We start from the raw sequence: 17,508 nt of genomic DNA on the forward strand, positions 1-17,508 counted from the left end.
AGTAGCTGGGATTACAGGTGTGCGCCACCACGCCCAGCTAATTTTTGCATTTGTAGTAGAGACAGGGTTTCACCATGTTGGCCAGGCTGATCTTGAATGCCTGACCTCAAGTGATCCACCCTCCTTGGCCTCCCAAAATGCTGGGATTACAGGTGTGAGCCACTGCACCTGGCCATGTCCTTTCTTTTAAGGGAGGCATGAAAAGCCTTTTGATAGTTTGGTCTTTTGCCCTCCTTATCTGTAGGCCATCCTCTTTTATCTAATTCTGTTTCCTACATATTATAAGAGGTTTAAATATGTATGGGGAAGCTCTCAATTTGATAGACACTAGCTTATTATTTTCATGGTTGAGCTTGTGTATTTTTTTTTTTTTTTGAGACGGAGTCTCGCTCTGTTGCCCAGGCTGGAGTGCAGTGGCGTGATCTCGGCTCACTGCAAGCTCCGCCTCCCAGGTTCACACCATTCTCCTGCCTCAGCCTCCCTAATAGCTGGGACTACAGGCGCCCGCCACCATGCCCGGCTAATTTTTGTATTTTTAGTACAGATGGGGTTTCACCATGTTAGCCAGGATGGTTTCTATCTCCTTACCTCGTGATCCGACTGTCTCGGCCTCCCAAAGTGCTGGGATCACAGGCGTGAGCCACCGCGCTGGGCCAAGCTTGTGTACTTTGATCTTAAAAAGTGATCAGTGAAAATGGATTAATGTCTTAAAGAGTTTTTTAAGGCAAGGAATTGTTCTTACATACTTAAACTGAGTACCTGTCAACAAATTAACATGATACTATTTGCTGGATTATAATAGCTTTAGTGAAGTAATAAAATCTATATGATACTATTTTTGTCATCAGAGTTGTTAGGTCTTTTAAAAATAGAGCAAGTATTTAAAATGTGTAGCATTTCCCACTTACTTTGTGCTCTGTGTTCCCGTATGCAGAGTGAGTTTCCATGACATAAGTCACTGATTATGTTTATTAAAATCAGTGGAGAGAGTAAGCGAGACTGGGAAAGAATCTTCATTTAATAACTCCTTTAAAATTTATATTGCTTACTGTAAGATAACTTTATCTTTTCCTAAGGTAATATAAAAGTTTCATTAGCAATATTTTCAAAATAAGATTCTGCCTTGAGTAACAGCAAGAAGGAGCAAATACAGCCTTGCTCTTATTAATATACAAACTTTTCTGAAATGAGAGCTATGATTATTCAGTATTTGAGGACTGGGTCAGAGGTTTGAGAACTGAGCTTGAATCACAAGACTCTTGTGGATGGGTCCTGAGAGGGCAGAAGGACATGCTGGACCTTCAGGGATGTGGGTAGTCAGAACTCTGTTGGTGGCAGGAGGATCCAAAATGGCAACCCCAAATCATTTTACATTTGTATAAATATAAGTATGTCTGATGTTCTAGATATTGAAACCACTTTGACCAAATAGTGAAAGCCATGTTCCTGAGGAGAAACTAGAATGCCAGGCCAGGTCAGGATCCTGCTTATTCTTTGAGCCTTTGTTTACCTCCTCTGCTCTGGGCCACTGTTAGGCTGCATCATCTCTTCTACCTCTGCACCAGGTGAAAGTAGATTGGACTTCTCTTTGTAAATGTGTTGCTTTACAGCCTTGTGTCTGACTTTCTTGGATTTTTAAAGTAGAGCAAGTGACAGTGCAAATAAGAGTTTGAAGCAAGGTTTTTTAACTTAATTCTAGCATGGGGAGAGTTCATTGCACAACAAAAGGGAATTGACACCATAGCCTGTAAACCTAGGTAGATTAATGTTGATTAGTAATGTATGCTGTATATGCTTTTATTTTGATTTAATATGTGATAATATCCATTTTTCTATCTTATAATTTAGACTCAGATTGATGGACAACTTTTCTTAATTAAGCACCTTTTGATACTTCGTGAACAAATTGCTCCATTTCACACTGAATTCACCATTAAGGAAATTTCCCTGGACCTCAAGAAAACTAGAGGTACTTTGCTGTCCTGGCTGGCACACTTGGGTGTGTTTGATCTGTCCAGATGTGTCAGTACAGGTTTTAGGTTTATTTTATGTTCATCTGCAATTCTTTGCATGCTTTGCTTGCCAAATACGTTATTTGTTCGTACTAAGCTGAGCTGTCACATGCTAATGACTTCTAACTTGCTGTATTTTCTTTATGAAGGGAACTGTATCTGGACATTTCAGTTTGTAATATTAGGCTCATTTAGACTCTGCCACATATTCCTACAACCAGTTAAAAAGTGAAAAATCTGTATAATAACTGCTTTCTAAGTAAGTAATGTCAACTAGTTGGGATGATTTTAAGCACTGAGTTGAGTTTGTCAGTTTATGAAAATTCAGGAAGCCAGCTGGGTAAAATGAGAAGAGTACTTATCTAAGAATCTGAAAGCATTGGGTTTTCTTCCTGTCCCATCATTTCCTGGCCCTTGTGTGATCTTGGGTGGGTGTTTTAGCTTACCCATGCCACCTTCCTTTTAGGTAAAATGAGCATAATGAACTTGTCATGATACCTTCACGAGGTTATCAAGATCATTAAGACCGAAAAGGAATGAAAATATATGTTAACATCTTCATAAATTTCAGGTGCTTAAATAAACTTCAGTGGTATTAAATCAGTAATCATGTAAGATAGGGTCTTTGAGTTGGTAATAGACATTGAATCATCTTGAGAAAGATGATTCATCCATCCTAATGATTTGTCTCTGAATTAGTAAGAGATGATTTCTAAAAGACCAGAGTAGTTAATTTCTAAGATAATTGATCTTAAGCAGTTAAGGATATACCATAAACATCCCTCATGTCCCTTAATTACTTACAAATTTATGTAAACTTTATCTTAAACATTTCTAAGAGATTTATGCTCTGATGCCTTAAGCCATTCATTTATGTGATCAGTTAACTTCTCTCTAATGTTTTGGGGCAATTAAAAAAACGGTCACTCAAATTATTTTCTATGTGTTACAGTTTAGAGGAACCCCAAATATAGGATGTTCAAGGATAGCAGGCTTTTAGTTCCCCAATTCCTGTGCCTATCTGATAGTGGATTTGATTTAACTCACCCGAGAGCCAGTGTAACCTCATGATGAGTCCTCTTAAAACAGTTTGCTCTTTTTTGTTCCCTAGTGCTCTCTCTTGTCCACCACGGAGAATATGTTTTGGTTCTGTAAAGCATGTGTGTTATGTACTTTGTGATTTTAAAATTTTTAAATTATTTTTGTTTTTTTCTCTAATCTTGGAAGTGGCACACCATGTGTTTTTGTTTTGGTTTGGTTTTTAAATAGGAGCCAGATTTCCTGGCTTTTGCCTTTACAGAACACATAGTTTTTTTAAAGCTTATTCTCATCAGAGGCTTCCATCTCCCACCCATTCTGGTTGATTTCATTCATTCCTTTCAGTGTGAGGTGTGGGAATCATGCTTTTACACCTCGAAGAATTCCCAGCTTCTGACAGTTCTTACTTTAAGTGATGGGATAGAGCAGGGTTGATTTACTTTCTTTCATTTTTTTCTAAGTTGTAATTTGTTGCTGCTTGGTTCTAGTGTAGATCAACTGAGGTGCGAGAAAGTGAAATATCTTGAGATTGTGGCAAAATTTGGTTGAAAGTGTGTTTTCCTCCAAATATTACAAAGCCTGTGTAACTCTACCATATGATGATTTGATTCTGTGCAGACAGAATCTTTTAGGGGTCTTATAGAAAAGACAGCAGACACAACTATTTACTAAAGCTTTACTCTGAATACTGAACTGATAGAGAGAGGGTCTTCTTCATTACTACCAGGGTCAAGGCAGTAAGTATTATGGTAGTGTGTGCTTGCAAAACCAGGGTTAGAAGCATTTCATGCTTTGCTTTATCTAGTCTGGCAAAGCAAAGAGATGTTTTTTTCTTACTCACTTAATAATACTTGCTATCTTTTACGCCTCTAGTCTCTCAAGACTAACATTATATCGTATTGCATTTGAACATCAATGAGACCTCAGCTAATACTTTACATAGATTCTAGTTAGTCTGGAGGTTAAGGGGTAAATATGTCCTTTTGGTGTTTTCTTCTTGGCTGACACATTAGTTTATTACTCTACTTCAAATGAATAAATTTCTGTGCCAGCCAAGATTTTAACAAAGAAGCTGGGTAAGTATATGAGCATTTTTTAAAAACCTATTTAATATCCTGAAAGTAAAGCAGTGAAATTTTAAGGTGCCTATTACCATTTATCATTTTTCTTTTTTTTGGTAAGTGAATAATTGAGATTAATAGTCATTTTGCAATTTGAACTTCTAGAAAATAACTGTGAGTACCGTAGCCATCATTGGTGCTCATCTCACTCTCAACCTTTCATGGAGGTGAGTTGCTGAAGGTGAATTGGCTTTTTGCCTTGTGGTGGTAGAGAACTGGTGTATGTTACTCATGGCTTTGCTGTTGAAACTTTACATGTTCACTGGATGAGTAATTTTGTTTCACAGATGCAGCATTTAAAATCCTGAACCCTATGACAGTTCCAAGATTTTTTAGGCTGAATAGCAACAATGCCTTGATAGAGTTCTTGTTGGAGGTGAGAAGGAGTCTGTTTCATTGGTGGTGGGAGATAAACGACATTCTTTACCTGTCTGGTGATTTCTAGGCACATAAAAACAGGAGGAAATTGTTATCTTCTTTTTAAGGGTACTCCTGAGATAAGAGAACATTATCTTGACTCTAAAAAAGACGTAGACCGTCATCTGAAATCGGCCTGTGAGCAGTTTATTCAGCAGCAGACCAAGCTGTTTGTAGAACAGCTGGAGGAGTTCATGACAAAGGTATAGACCTTGGTGCCTATTTGGTAAAGTCATTTTGCATTCTTCCCTAGATTTCCTTTTGAATTACTCTCTTGTGTAAACTCTGGCAGAAGGAGATATTAAGCCCAAGTCTTAATGATTCTGTCTAGGAAATCACTGTGTTTCCTATTATGGAAGCTTTCTGGTTTATGGACTTTTAGATATGCTTGCACGGTTTTTGTTTTTAAGAGGAAGAGTCGAAATATTGCAAAGCTAGTTATAGCTGACCGCTGGTTAGCTGTGTTCTGTTTATCCTCCTTGTAGGTTATCTGCATGTGGGCTGGGACTCTCACTTTCTCCTGGACTTGCATGGCAGCAACCACAGTCCTGGGAATCAGGGTTTCCTATTCTTAAAATGGGTGATTTGTTTTCCTCTTTGTTTTACATGCCATTTTTCTCTTCCATTTTGCGTGGATAATTGAGAACTGAAGACTTTTATAACATAGCATTGTTAACTGTCAGATATATGGATTTAATGTACAGTCGGTCCTCCTTCACATCGGTGGTCTCCTCCTGGAAACTGACTTTAAGTGAAACAACATAAAATGAAACCAATCTTTTTTTCCTCATCAACAGTATAATGAAACAATGTTGAACCGTTGAAGGAAACGACTTTATTTGAGGACATGCTGTGCGTCATTTCACTTAAAGTCACAGTTTTCAGGAACCTATTGCTGATATTGAGGACTGACTGTATGTGTGGATAGTATATTCTCTCTGTCTGTCTGTCTTCTAAGCTAAAATCCATTAACTGGCAAATGTCAGCAAAGAGAAAAGCAGATCATGGCTATTTTGACATTCTTGTTTCAACCTAATCATTTAAAAAAAATTTAAGTGTCATCACTAAGGACTTAAAGATATTTAAGAAGTCTTGAAATTAGGCTGGGTGTGTTGGCTCACACCTATAATCCCAGCACTTTGGGAGGCTGAAACAGGAGGATTGCTCGAGCCCCCAGAGTTTGACACTGGTTAACAGTCCTGGGCGACATAGTGAGACCTAGTCGCTACAAAAAATGAACAAAATTAGCCATGTGTGGTGGCATGTGCCTATAGTCCCAGCTACTTGGGAGGCTGAGGTGGGAAGATTGCTTGAGCTGGGAGGTCAAGGGTGCAGTGAGTCAAGATCATCCTACTGCACTCCAGCCTGGGTGACAGTGAGACTGTCTCAAAAAAAAAAAAAAATAAATAAATAAATAAAATAAATTTAAAAAAGAGAGAAAGAAAGAAAAAGTCTTGAAATTTTTATTTATTAAGCCACTACTGTTTACCCCAGACTTGTATCAGAGGACATCATAAAAATAATAAAAATATGATGGCTCTTATTTTCAAATTTGGCTAGTCTTAACTGGACAGACAGGATATATGTATGAAATAACAAGGAGACAGCTATGCAATTGTTCATTAGAAACTTCTTGTTGGGTCCATCAACGCTAATATGCCTGAGGCCTGTGGTAAAGACAGAAAATACGAGTTTTAAAAAATAATTAAAAAGGCCAAAAATGCATAGAAATGTTAAAACAAAGTACTCTTTTGTTTATCACTGGCATATATTGCTTGTTAAGTGGATTTTATTCCAAGTATTTGGAATGTGTGCATATGCATTTTTTTTCCCACCACAAAAGCCATGAAAAAGGAGGGGGATAGAAATACTTTCTCCTAGGTTTTGATTTTTTTAGAAAGGTTTGAGTATTGGTACTTTGTAATTTACAGATAACTTACAGTTTTTACTGAAACTACCCTTGTGAAAAACAAGCTGGTAGATTGTAGTGTATATTTCTGGGAGAACATCCACAGTAGTACTGGTGGGAAGTGTTATAGATGAATATTGTACAATAACAGAACAGCAGAATGAATCTTCTGAAATAAGCAAGTTGATTATAATGAAATCTAGGATTAAAGGGTTGTTCTAGAACAGCACAGTTTTTTTAGAAATCAAGAGAATAAAAATTCACACGTGCCCATAGTCTTAGCTACTCTGGGTGCCTGAGGTGGGAGGATGGCTGAGTCCAGGAGTTCAAGACCAGCTTGGGCAACATAGCAAGACTCTGTCTCAAAACATTTTTTTTTTTGTAAAAGGAAATAGAGGTTTATGTAGAAAATATTCCAAGTCTGAATTATGTAATGGTTCTCCGTGGACATGCTACATGCATATAGCAGGGATCCCTGAACAAATGTTCATGGACCTGTTTTTATATTCCCTTCGTAATGGGATTGGGAAGGGAAAGGCCTTGCCTCTCATCCCCATTAGAAGCCAGTCTCATCCTGCGTGATCAGTCTCTGCTGCCCTTGCTCAGACCACTTGTAGTTGCCTCCCTTTTCCTCTGTCAACCCTGGGCCGTCACTGCTGCTCACTGAGTTTCTACTGAGTGGACAGTGCAGCCTGGAGGACTGAGCTTCCCTTTTATGGTGTCATATTCCAGATTCAGTTCCCTTTCATCCTGTGGCATAGAGTGAGTCAGAGACAAAGATACATATATGCGCACACACACACACGCGACCATTTCAGATACTGCATCTTAAAATTTGTGGACCAAAGATTTTTCACTTTTTACCTAGTGACTGTTACTAGCATTCTGAATAGCAGAGAAAGAGGAAGATTTTATAGAAAACTTTAAAATGATTTTCTTTAAAGGTAAACCTCAGCATTAATTACCTGCAAGTGCAGAATCTCATGCCTCTTTTATTTAGTTAGCTTTTTTTTTTTTTGAGACAGTCTTGCTCTGTTACCCAGGCTGGAGTGCAGTGGCACGATCTCGGCTCACTGCAACCTCTGCCTCCCGGGTTCAAGCAATTCTTTTGCCTCTGCCTCCTGAGTAGCTGAGATTACAGGTGTGTGCCACCATGCCTGGCTAATATTTTTGTATTTTTTGTAAAGACAGGGTTTCACCATGTTGACCAGGCTGGTCTCAAACTCTTGGCCTCAAGGCATCTGCCCTCCTCGGCCACCCAAAGTGCTGAGATTACAGGCAAGAGCCACTGTGCCTGGCCGTAGTTAGCATTTTATAATGCTTGTCCCTTGATAAACGATTGCAGGAAAATCAACACCCATAGGTACAGATGGGAAACAGTCTTTCATCTCATTTGGATATGTGTTTGTAGGTCTCGGTATTTATCATTTGGGTGTAAGCCTCATCAACAAAATGTCCTCAGCTTGTTTCTAAGTTTGGACTGGTTTTTAACAATATAGATGTATTACCACGTAGAGAATATTTTTAGGTTGTCAGAAGACTTGTTTTTGAGCTTAAAGAGTTGGGGTCTGATTTGGATCCCTTTCATCTACTGTAAATTGGCCTTGTTGTTTATGTAGCTTCTTCCTCTGTGCTCCTTGTTGAGACACTTTGTATGCATTAATTCTTACTACATCCCTGGAACCTGGAGTAAGAGAAGCATCTTTATTTGACAGGTCGAGAAACGGGTTGAGTATTCATGAGATAAACATTTCTACAACATCTTCACCTGTCTGGTTTCTGTTTAATACCTGATTTTTGGTACAATTATTGGTCTTTCCTGAGAAAAAATAAAATAAGTACTAGAAGAGGATATATGCTCTGTTGCCTCATTTCCTGCCCCTGGAAAAATAACCACTTCTCTAAGTATTTGGCCTGAGGGAATGTAATACTATTCTAAGGCTTAGGAGTAGAGGCTCATATGAAAACATTTGGCTTAGATTATTTTCTACCAAACTTCAAAAACTGTTGATACTTTTCTATCGTTCTAGAATTCCATTGTACTAAATGTTGCTTGAAACAAACTCTTAAGTAGGACTTGGGATGGTAATGGTTATAGTAGAAAGCAAGAACTTTGTGTCAAGGCAGCTGAGCCCTAGATCCTGCAACTGCGTCTGCCACCTTCTGACTGAAGTTAAGGTTATCAGGAGACAAAACAAGATCATATGTGTATCTGTAAAGTACTTGCTGCAGAAATGTTATTTTGTAGTACAGTTTGACAAATTTGAGGTGAAGATTTTGCTTTAGCACAAAGTCTAAATTAAGGCATTTTAAAGGAAGTATAATTCCAGGTTTGTAGCTAAGCTTAAAAGTGTTTTTTTTTTTCTAATGGGACCAATTTATGCTAAAAACTCAGACTTATATGTAGAAAATATTCATTTTCTTTCAAGCAATTTGATTATTACGAGTTTATTCTTAATATTCTCTCTGAAGTGTTGTTAATTTCTTCAGTAACACTATAAACTTAAATTTTTTTTCTTGATCTAGTGCATGTAATGGAGTTTGATCTGTAAGTTTAATTACTGCTCTCAAGGAGGTATAACCTAAAGGGAAATTAAGATAGAAAAATAGGTAAACATGAAACTGTATACAGCAATGTTATTGTGAGACGATGGGTGTTTGTTCATTGTGTAGGAATTTTTAAAAAGATGGGGCTTCACTTGACTAGCCTTAAAAAAATGAGGCTGATTGGGGAAAACTTTTGAAGCAAATGCTCTTTGAGGTTTGACTTAAAGATAAGTAAACTATCTGGATAGTAAATAGAGATGAATATACTAGTTTATATTTGTTTTTAACATAAAAATACTTGTGCGAAACCTAAATCTATGTTATGAAATTGGTTAAATTCTGGAGCAATCAGTGCAACAGCAGGCAGCCATTACTATTAAAACAAAACTGTTGGATGTGGGAAAATGACCAGAATGTAGATTTAGTGGGGAAAAAAGTTCACAGAACACTGTTCCCAGATTTGTAAATGTATACACATTAGTATATTTATATTTTTACAACGGACAATATTTTGGATAACATACACTAAAGTGTGAATGTATTTTTCTTTTAGCAGTGTCTAGTATCTATAATATATATGATTCATTTTTTAAAGTGCATCTCAAAAAATAAAGATATGGAGAGGGATGGAGTGAGAGGAGGAAAGAGGTGATTTTATACAGGTAGGCAGTATGAGCAAAGGCCTAGAGTGGTCCAAGAGGAGAAATAGAAACTAGAAATAAAGGGGAGGCTGAAGAGATCCAAGTCAACATTATACCCTGTGTCTGCCCATTATATACCCTGTGTCTAAATGTTTGTATGGCCTTTTGTATGAGAAATCTAGAGCTGGTGCTCGGGTTTTTCTGATGAGACTTTCCCGTGAGGCCAAAGCCGTGGACTGCACCTTTGGCACATGACTGTCTATTTTAAAACATGTTTTATGCAGTTTCTCTCTCTTACCCTCCCCAGCTTCCGCATAGCTCCACCACAGCTTACTGTCTTAGAAGCAGTCTTGTCTTGTTCAAGCAGCTAAATGCCCTTTTTTGGATCCGCTTCTCTATACTGCTGCTAAGGAATGAAAAGAGATGACTAGAAGATGGTCATTCAGGTCTATCTTTAGCACTGATTGGTGGGTCATATGTGACTTTTTGATGGTATTTGAAAATCTTATTTGTTTGTTTTAATGACATTCTCTCTGCCTGTGATACAGGAAAAATGATCCTCCATATGTAAAGGAGATTTTATCCAGCTAGGGTGACATTTTTCCAATTACATACAAAAATAATTTAATATCGACGTAACAGTCCCCTTAAGAGACACCTGTTTTGTGTTGACATTTCTCTAGGGCTTCATTTTTGTCTTCCTAGTGGGAAGTATTTCAGATAGAATGCCTCAGGACTTAGGTATGATTTTTAGCACGATAACCATATGCCTTGAAATCACAAAAGAAGTTTTACTAAAAATGTTGATTACTTATAAAGGATTATGAGATAATGCATTTTTTTTAGGGCTGCACATTTGATTATCATTGTGTTTTAATAGGTTTAAATGGTGTTGTGTATCCCTTGAGAGCAGTACCACCCTTGAGAGCAGTACCAGTTTAATTTGTCATTGATGAAATGAAACTTTTTTTCTTTTTGTCTCCTCTATAAGGTTTCAGCGTTAAAAACAATGGCCAGTCAGGGAGGCCCCAAGTATACTCTCTCACAGCAGCCTTGGGCACAACCAGGTATTCTGATTTGACCATTTTGGATTTCTTTTTTAGGATGTTATTAATTTGCATTTATATAGTCCTTACTGTGACAGCTTGGAGTTGGTTTCCTATTCACTCTGGGGTGCTGCAATCTGAGTTAATGCAGGATTCAGTTTGGAGCTGACAGGTCTTAATTGGTTAGCACTACTTGCATTTCAGCAAGCATTCCAAGGAAGGAAGAATTTTTTTTTTTTTAAATCACCCAGTTAAAAATAAAATATGGCTAAGATGGAAACCCTTTGAGTCTGTTGATTTCTGTACACCCACTATTCATTGTGTTCAAGCTTTGATGAAAATACTGTGGTTGATAGGAAGAAATTATGGCGAGTGTACCCACTTTCAAGTGTATGAAGAAATGTTGGGCCACTATTTGGTTCCACATTTTGTCCAAGTTATCCTCTGTTGACATTTTAGAGTATTGGGAAAAAAAATTGTAAAAATTGAGGCGTCAGTTGGGAGTTGGCAGGCAATACTGTTGTCGGATTGGCAGATGTATTTGAGATGTTCCCAGTCTTACTCTTTCTTAAATGTAAATTTTTTTGTGCTGGAGGGTTTTGGGTTTTTTTTTTTTGGTCTTTAGCGTTAGACATTTAAAATCATGACTAATTTTGTGAGTTATTTTTGGTACATCTTGTGGCATTTTAAGTTGCCATTAAACCAGAATAAATCATTTTGTTAAATTGATATTTCTGGCCATTCTCTGGCCAATACTGTGATAGAGAGCCTTTGAAACTAAAATGGGCAAAATGATGAAAGAATGAGTGTTTTAATTATGGGTAAGCTGTGTCCAAGTTGGAGGGCAGCTTTCCACTCAGTGAGAGAGATCCAAAAAATGATTCTGGCTTTGCATCCATGAAAAATTGGCTGTGCACAGGCACCTAATCTGGAATCAACTTTTTAATATGATTGGTTTTCCATATTGAAAGAGCATTATATCTGTTAGGTATTCATTTTCTTTGGGAAAAAGGATTGAAGCTATTCAAAGCCTCCAAAATTTTAATTTTTTTTTTTTTTTTTTTGAGATGGAGTCTTGCTCTGTTGCCCAGGCTGGAGTGGAGTGGCGTGATCTTGGCTCACTGCAACCACCTCCTGGATTTAACCAATTCTGCTGCCTCAGCCTCCCAAGTAGCTGGGATTACAGGTGCCCGCCACCACGCCCAGCTAATTTTTGTATTTTTAGTAGAGATGGGGTTTTACCGTGTTGGCCAGGCTGGTCTCAAACTCCTGACCTCAGGCGATCCGCCCACCTCGACCTCCCAAAGTGCTGGGATTACAGGCCTGAGCCACCGCGCCTGGCCTCAAAATTTTTAATTATGAATGCCTTAGGTTAACTTGAAGTTGAACTGAGAAATTAGAAGAGTAGCTATGTATCACTTAGGAAGATTTGTAAATGTAGAGAATGTCAGTTGTCTTTTAAAGGAAGGTAGGATTTTATTTCAAAGGTTCCTCAGGTGAACTTTGATGATGTCAATATAGGTTTGAGTTCATTTGATTGCAAATAAACTGTGACATGCTTTAGGTGTTTCGTTTACCATGATGCAGACAAGGAACATTCTATTGTCTTTATTATTTTAAACGTTCGTGTTGTGTGTGAAATAGAAATCTTTGACATCTTACTACAAAAGCACACTTAATACAGTAGTACATTCTGTCAGAAGACAGAAAATCAGGTTCTTTTACCGACAATACTGGAAATTCTAATCATAGTCTGGCATAGTATTAACCACCTCTTCTGATTCCTCACAGTCAAGAGGCAGACTTTTCAGTTCACAACTCAGCATACTTCTTGAAGGAATTCTGATGATTTGGGAATTAATTGGAGCCTTTGACTCAAGGTTCCAATTGCTGTTATAGGGCTTAGTTAGACATAGGAGCTGATTTTTATTTTGAACATTTATGTAAATGAAACTCTTGGGTATGATAAATCTTTCTTAAAATTTAAAGGTAGAAACCAGTACAGCTAAGCCCAGTCTCTTGATGCATAAGTAATGTATTGCTCTTTCCCCTTTGGAAAGATCCTTTCTCTCAAAATAGGGACTGTCATTTTCTCAAGTGGAACCCTAATAGGATTCAAAGTCTTAGATGTATTGTGCTCTTAAGCATTACTAGAATTTAGAATTGTCATAGTAAAGCAGGAGTAGATAAAAGGAAACTGGCAGGAGTAGACAAAAGGACAGATTGAAGTAGGACTTGCTGCTTTGTCATTTAACCCAGTTCCTTCTTTCTTAGTGAGGAGATCTTAGTGAATATAGCAATGACAGTTCAGTTTATCTTGTAGTTGTATCTTCTATCCCATTTAGGCATAGCAGAGGTATGGAGTTGGTTTTTATGAATCTGTAGTACTTGAAGCCCACACTTGAATGCCAAAGAGAGATTTATGGCCCCTTGGGGTGGGAGCATTGAGGACAATCTAGGAACTGTCTTGGGCCCCTCTGCCCTAAAAACTGAGGGTTACTGGTTCATTCAGACTTGGTCAAGTTCTCGGGGATCATTTCATGATCAAACAAACTCACAGGAGAGTGAGTTATAAATTAGGATGCCCATTTGTTAATTTACTCTGACGAAGAAACCTTTTTTAGGAATTAGAGGACACTTTAGTCACCAGCCTGTACACCCACTTTCTGCTTGTCAAGGGCTCTGAAGACCGATTTAGTGATCCCTGAGGTGTGTTAGTAATGATAGAACCAGAGCCCATGGAAGTAAGGGTCTTGAAGGAGCTTTCATCTATTAATGAAAAATAAGCAGTTCCTGAATTATTTATTCTTTCTTCCTGAGAGTGTCAGAGGCATTTGAACAAGAGCAACTCCATCTCGAGACAGAGCTAGGAAAAAAGGGGATGGGATTTGCTGGGCTGCATTCCCAGGAGGTTAGGTATTCCTAGCCTCTAGATGTTTACATTTAAGGAAACAGATTAATAACGTTTACTAAACACACCCAGGCCCAGGAATGTCTTGAGAACAAAAGCATTCCTAATTTTGCTTTAAAGATAGTAATATTGATTCTTGCAAAAATAGTAATTAAGAAAAATTAACCCTTTATCACAAATCTTTGTAGCAGAGTACATATCCCCATGATGTTTTTTGTTATCCTATATATAAACAAGCATTGTACCTAGGGTGGGCACGTTACTTCTCTTACTTTTGGAAACACCCTACTCTGTCTATGGAGTAGCTACTCTTTCACCACTTTACTTTTTTAACAAACTTGCTTTTGCTTTATACTGTGGACTCGCCTGAATTCTTTCTTGGATGAGATCCAAGAACCCTCTCTTGGGTTCTGGATCAGGACCCCTTTCCAGTAGCAAGAGCATTGGTACTTTCTTACCCTGCTTTACTGCAACCCTCCTCAATTAAAATATTTTTTTTACATGGTATATTATTTGAACTATGAAAAGCTATAAAATGAAAAGTAATTATATTTTCTACCTCCAAACTAGTCCTTCTTGTCTCAGAGGCAACTACTATTAAAGTTTCCTTCCCAAAATTGTTTATGTGTTTACTAGCATATGTGGACTTTAAAAATATTACCCAAATGAGATTGTAATATACCCCTTGCTATTTCACTTCTTATATATCTTAGAGGCCTTTCTGTATAGCATATCCAACTTGATCCATTCTATTTATTGGATGCATCGTATACATCACTATAGCATGATTTCTTTTGTAATTCTTGTAATGGAAACCTAAATTATTTGCAGTTTTTGTTTTTCCTTATACTCTTAACATGTCTGTATATTCATATCTTGGTATTTTTTTAGTATATCTGCGAGTAAATTCCTAGCAGTGGAAATACTAAAGGAAAAAGTATCTGCATTTTCAGTTTTGCTAGATACTGCCTAATATTTTTCCAAAGAGATGAACCATCTTGTACTTCCATCAGCAGTACACAAAGATGCCTGTTTCTCCATACCCTCGTCAAACATGGATATCACAATCTTAGTAATTTTTGCCAATCATCTGTAAATATCTCACTGCTTTAATTTACATTTATTTACTTATGAGTGAGGTCGAGCATCTTTGAAATTGTTAATAGTCTTTTTTCTTTGTAGTTTTCTAGATAACTTCTTTTAAATACTTCATACAGATTACTACTCTCCTTTTCTATGTAACTCCTTCAGACATGACACTTGGGTTTCATAGTTATTTTTGTTATAACTTTTTGGGATTCTGTTCCCTTTCTGATAATACAGTATAAGAATATAACAAATAGATATTTAATTCCCCTTAAATATATGTGGATATTTTCTGAATGATCTAAGCATCTCTTACTGTGAGTCATTTCTGCAAATGAACAAACTCATTCATTATGAAGTAATTCTTACTAGTGTCTCTCTGAAAATGACTTTTTTTTTTTTTTTAACATTAATCTCTTACCTCCAAATTCCAAAGGTACATATTACAGCTCTTATGAATGTCCTGAAGCATGCTAGGGGAGTTTTTTTGCTGCCTTAGCCCTTGGGATTAGAATTTTGTATAGTAGATATTTAATGAATGTTTATAGGGCTTATGATTAAACTTGGTAAATAACCTATAAAAATGAAAGAAATTCTTTGGGGAAATAAAGAGTCTTTTCTTCTGCTATTTTTTTTCTCCCTTTATTCCCCTTTGAATTAAAATGGAAATATTTCTTTTCTTTTTCTTTGTGACACTAATGAGGTTAATTTATTTCCAGCAAAGGTCAATGACCTTGCGGCAACTGCGTATAAGACAATAAAAACAAAGCTGCCTCTGACATTGAGAAGTATGTCCTTGTACCTATCCAATAAAGATACCGAGTTCATCTTGTTTAAACCTGTGAGGGTGAGTATCAGATAACTCATTTGAATGTTGGCGGGTGACTTCAAGTATTCTTTGCCTCATTTACCATTTTCCTTTTCCTGTAGACATTTAGAAATGTTGGTATACTGTTCTAGTGAAGTTGAATAATCACTGTGACTCATGAAAGGCTTACAAAGTCTGCCTCTGTCTTGATTATCTTTTTTTCCCACTGTCACTTTGTCTTAAGTTTTTAATGTTACTATTGAAAGTAGAAATTAGTAAATAAACCAAAAAAATCAGACCCTTACATTGCATGTGACCCAGCTCTCAAGAGAGCAGCACTTCAGGAATTATGCCCTATTTTACTGGTGAGTAGTAGAAATAAATGGCTTGCAGTGGCAACCAAGGGATTAAATATCAGAGCAAATTTAGGGCTTATAACTTCCAGCTCTGTGTTGAGCTCTTGTTCTTACCCAAGGCATGGGTTGATTTTTAAAGTATATTTTATGTGTCTAGGAACTTTATTATCTTTTGTGTAAGAAATTGCTGCAGAAGACCCTTAAAATTATTCTCTGGGGGGACAAGGCTTGCTAGAGTTTAGTCTTCCTGGGAAGCATTATCTGATAAGTCTTCATCAGGTTATGCCAGCATTGAACTATTAAGAGCAAATTATGCGTCTTTGGTAATATCATGAAAGATACATTGCTTCCACTCGCTTTGGCAAATGTCATTACAATTTAACATTCATGTTGCTTCATGTTTAAGACAACTCACTTGATAAGATCTCCTCTTCTCCTTTCTAAGAATAATATTCAGCAAGTCTTCCAGAAGTTCCATGCTCTGTTAAAGGAAGAGTTCAGCCCTGAAGACATCCAGATCATTGCCTGTCCATCTATGGAACAGGTAATGGGTAGACCGAAGATCCTTATTACTTTTATGCCCTCTTGGTTACTTCACTTGAGTAGATAATGTCTTTGAGCAAACATATTTTTAGTATTAATTTAAAAAATATTACCTTCTTTTATTCTGATGAGTGAGAATTCAGACTTTGAATTGTTCTCTCAAACTTTTGGGGGATAGTTTTAGAATTTTCAGTTAATCTCAGGATTAAAATTCTGTTTAATCCTTTCTGATATGAATATTGCTGTGTTTAAGAGAATGACCTGTTTGTAAAAGACTCAAATAGTGGCATTTAGCTTGCTGAATAATTTTGTTTGAAATACACATAATAAGAGAAATACTTTTTTTAAAAAAAATTTTTGATTTTTCTGTAGGTTATTGGGGTACGGGTGGTATTTGGTTACACGAGTAAGTTCTTCAGTGGTGATTTGCAAGATTTTGGTGCACCCATCACCCGAGCAGTATACACTGCACCCTATTTGTAGTTTTTTAATAACTTCCAGATTAAAAAAATGGAAGTTATTGAGTACCCAGTATGTATTAGGAGTAGCCTGGCACTGTGGAGGGTATTTTATATCTGGTCTTAAGTTTAGGATAGTTTAGAAATTTAGTATATGGTAAGGACTAGGAAATTTGGGGAGACTGATCAGGCTGGCAAGAGCCTGACTGGGCTGTGTAGAAACTGGGGGGATAAGACTAGGCAATGGTGAGTGTAGATAAATCTTGTGTTTTTTTTTGTTTTTGTTTTTGTTTGTTTTGAAATGGAGTCTCACTTTGTTGCCCAGGCTGGAGTTCAGTGGTGTGATCTCGGCTCACTGCAACCTCTGCCTCCCAGGTTCATGCAATTCTTGTGCCTCAGCCTCCTAAATAGCTAGGACTACAGGCGCCTGCCACCATGCCCAGCTAATTTTTGTATTTGGTAGACAGAGGGTTTCACCATGTTGGCCAGGCTGGTCTTGAACTCCTGGCCTCAAGTGATCTGCGTGCCTCAGCTTCCTAAAGTGCTGGGATTACAGTCATGAGCCACCATACCCAGACAGAATCTTTTTAGCAGTGTTACTGTAGTGGAGAGGAG

At 37.3% G+C, this 17,508-nt stretch overlaps 1 protein-coding gene across 2 annotated transcripts in view; it reads left to right on the forward strand.

Annotated features, from left to right (window-relative positions):
* The window catches only part of COG3 (component of oligomeric golgi complex 3), a 71,880-nt gene that overhangs the window by 46,172 nt on the left and 8,200 nt on the right, over positions 1 to 17,508 (forward strand). Inside the window, exons 17-22 of one of the 2 annotated variants that reach the window (XM_024230949.3) lie at positions 1,849 to 1,969; positions 4,459 to 4,547; positions 4,657 to 4,791; positions 10,677 to 10,752; positions 15,448 to 15,575; positions 16,338 to 16,436. In XM_024230949.3, the coding sequence (XP_024086717.1) occupies positions 1,849 to 1,969; positions 4,459 to 4,547; positions 4,657 to 4,791; positions 10,677 to 10,752; positions 15,448 to 15,575; positions 16,338 to 16,436 (648 nt within the window). Of the gene's footprint in view, positions 1 to 1,848; positions 1,970 to 4,458; positions 4,548 to 4,656; positions 4,792 to 10,676; positions 10,753 to 15,447; positions 15,576 to 16,337; positions 16,437 to 17,508 lie in introns of those variants that run through there. The other variant, XM_054528987.2, reaches the window with a different exon arrangement.

Source organism: Pongo abelii, chromosome 14 (assembly GCF_028885655.2).
Source record: "Pongo abelii isolate AG06213 chromosome 14, NHGRI_mPonAbe1-v2.0_pri, whole genome shotgun sequence".
Taxonomy (NCBI): domain Eukaryota; kingdom Metazoa; phylum Chordata; class Mammalia; order Primates; family Hominidae; genus Pongo; species Pongo abelii.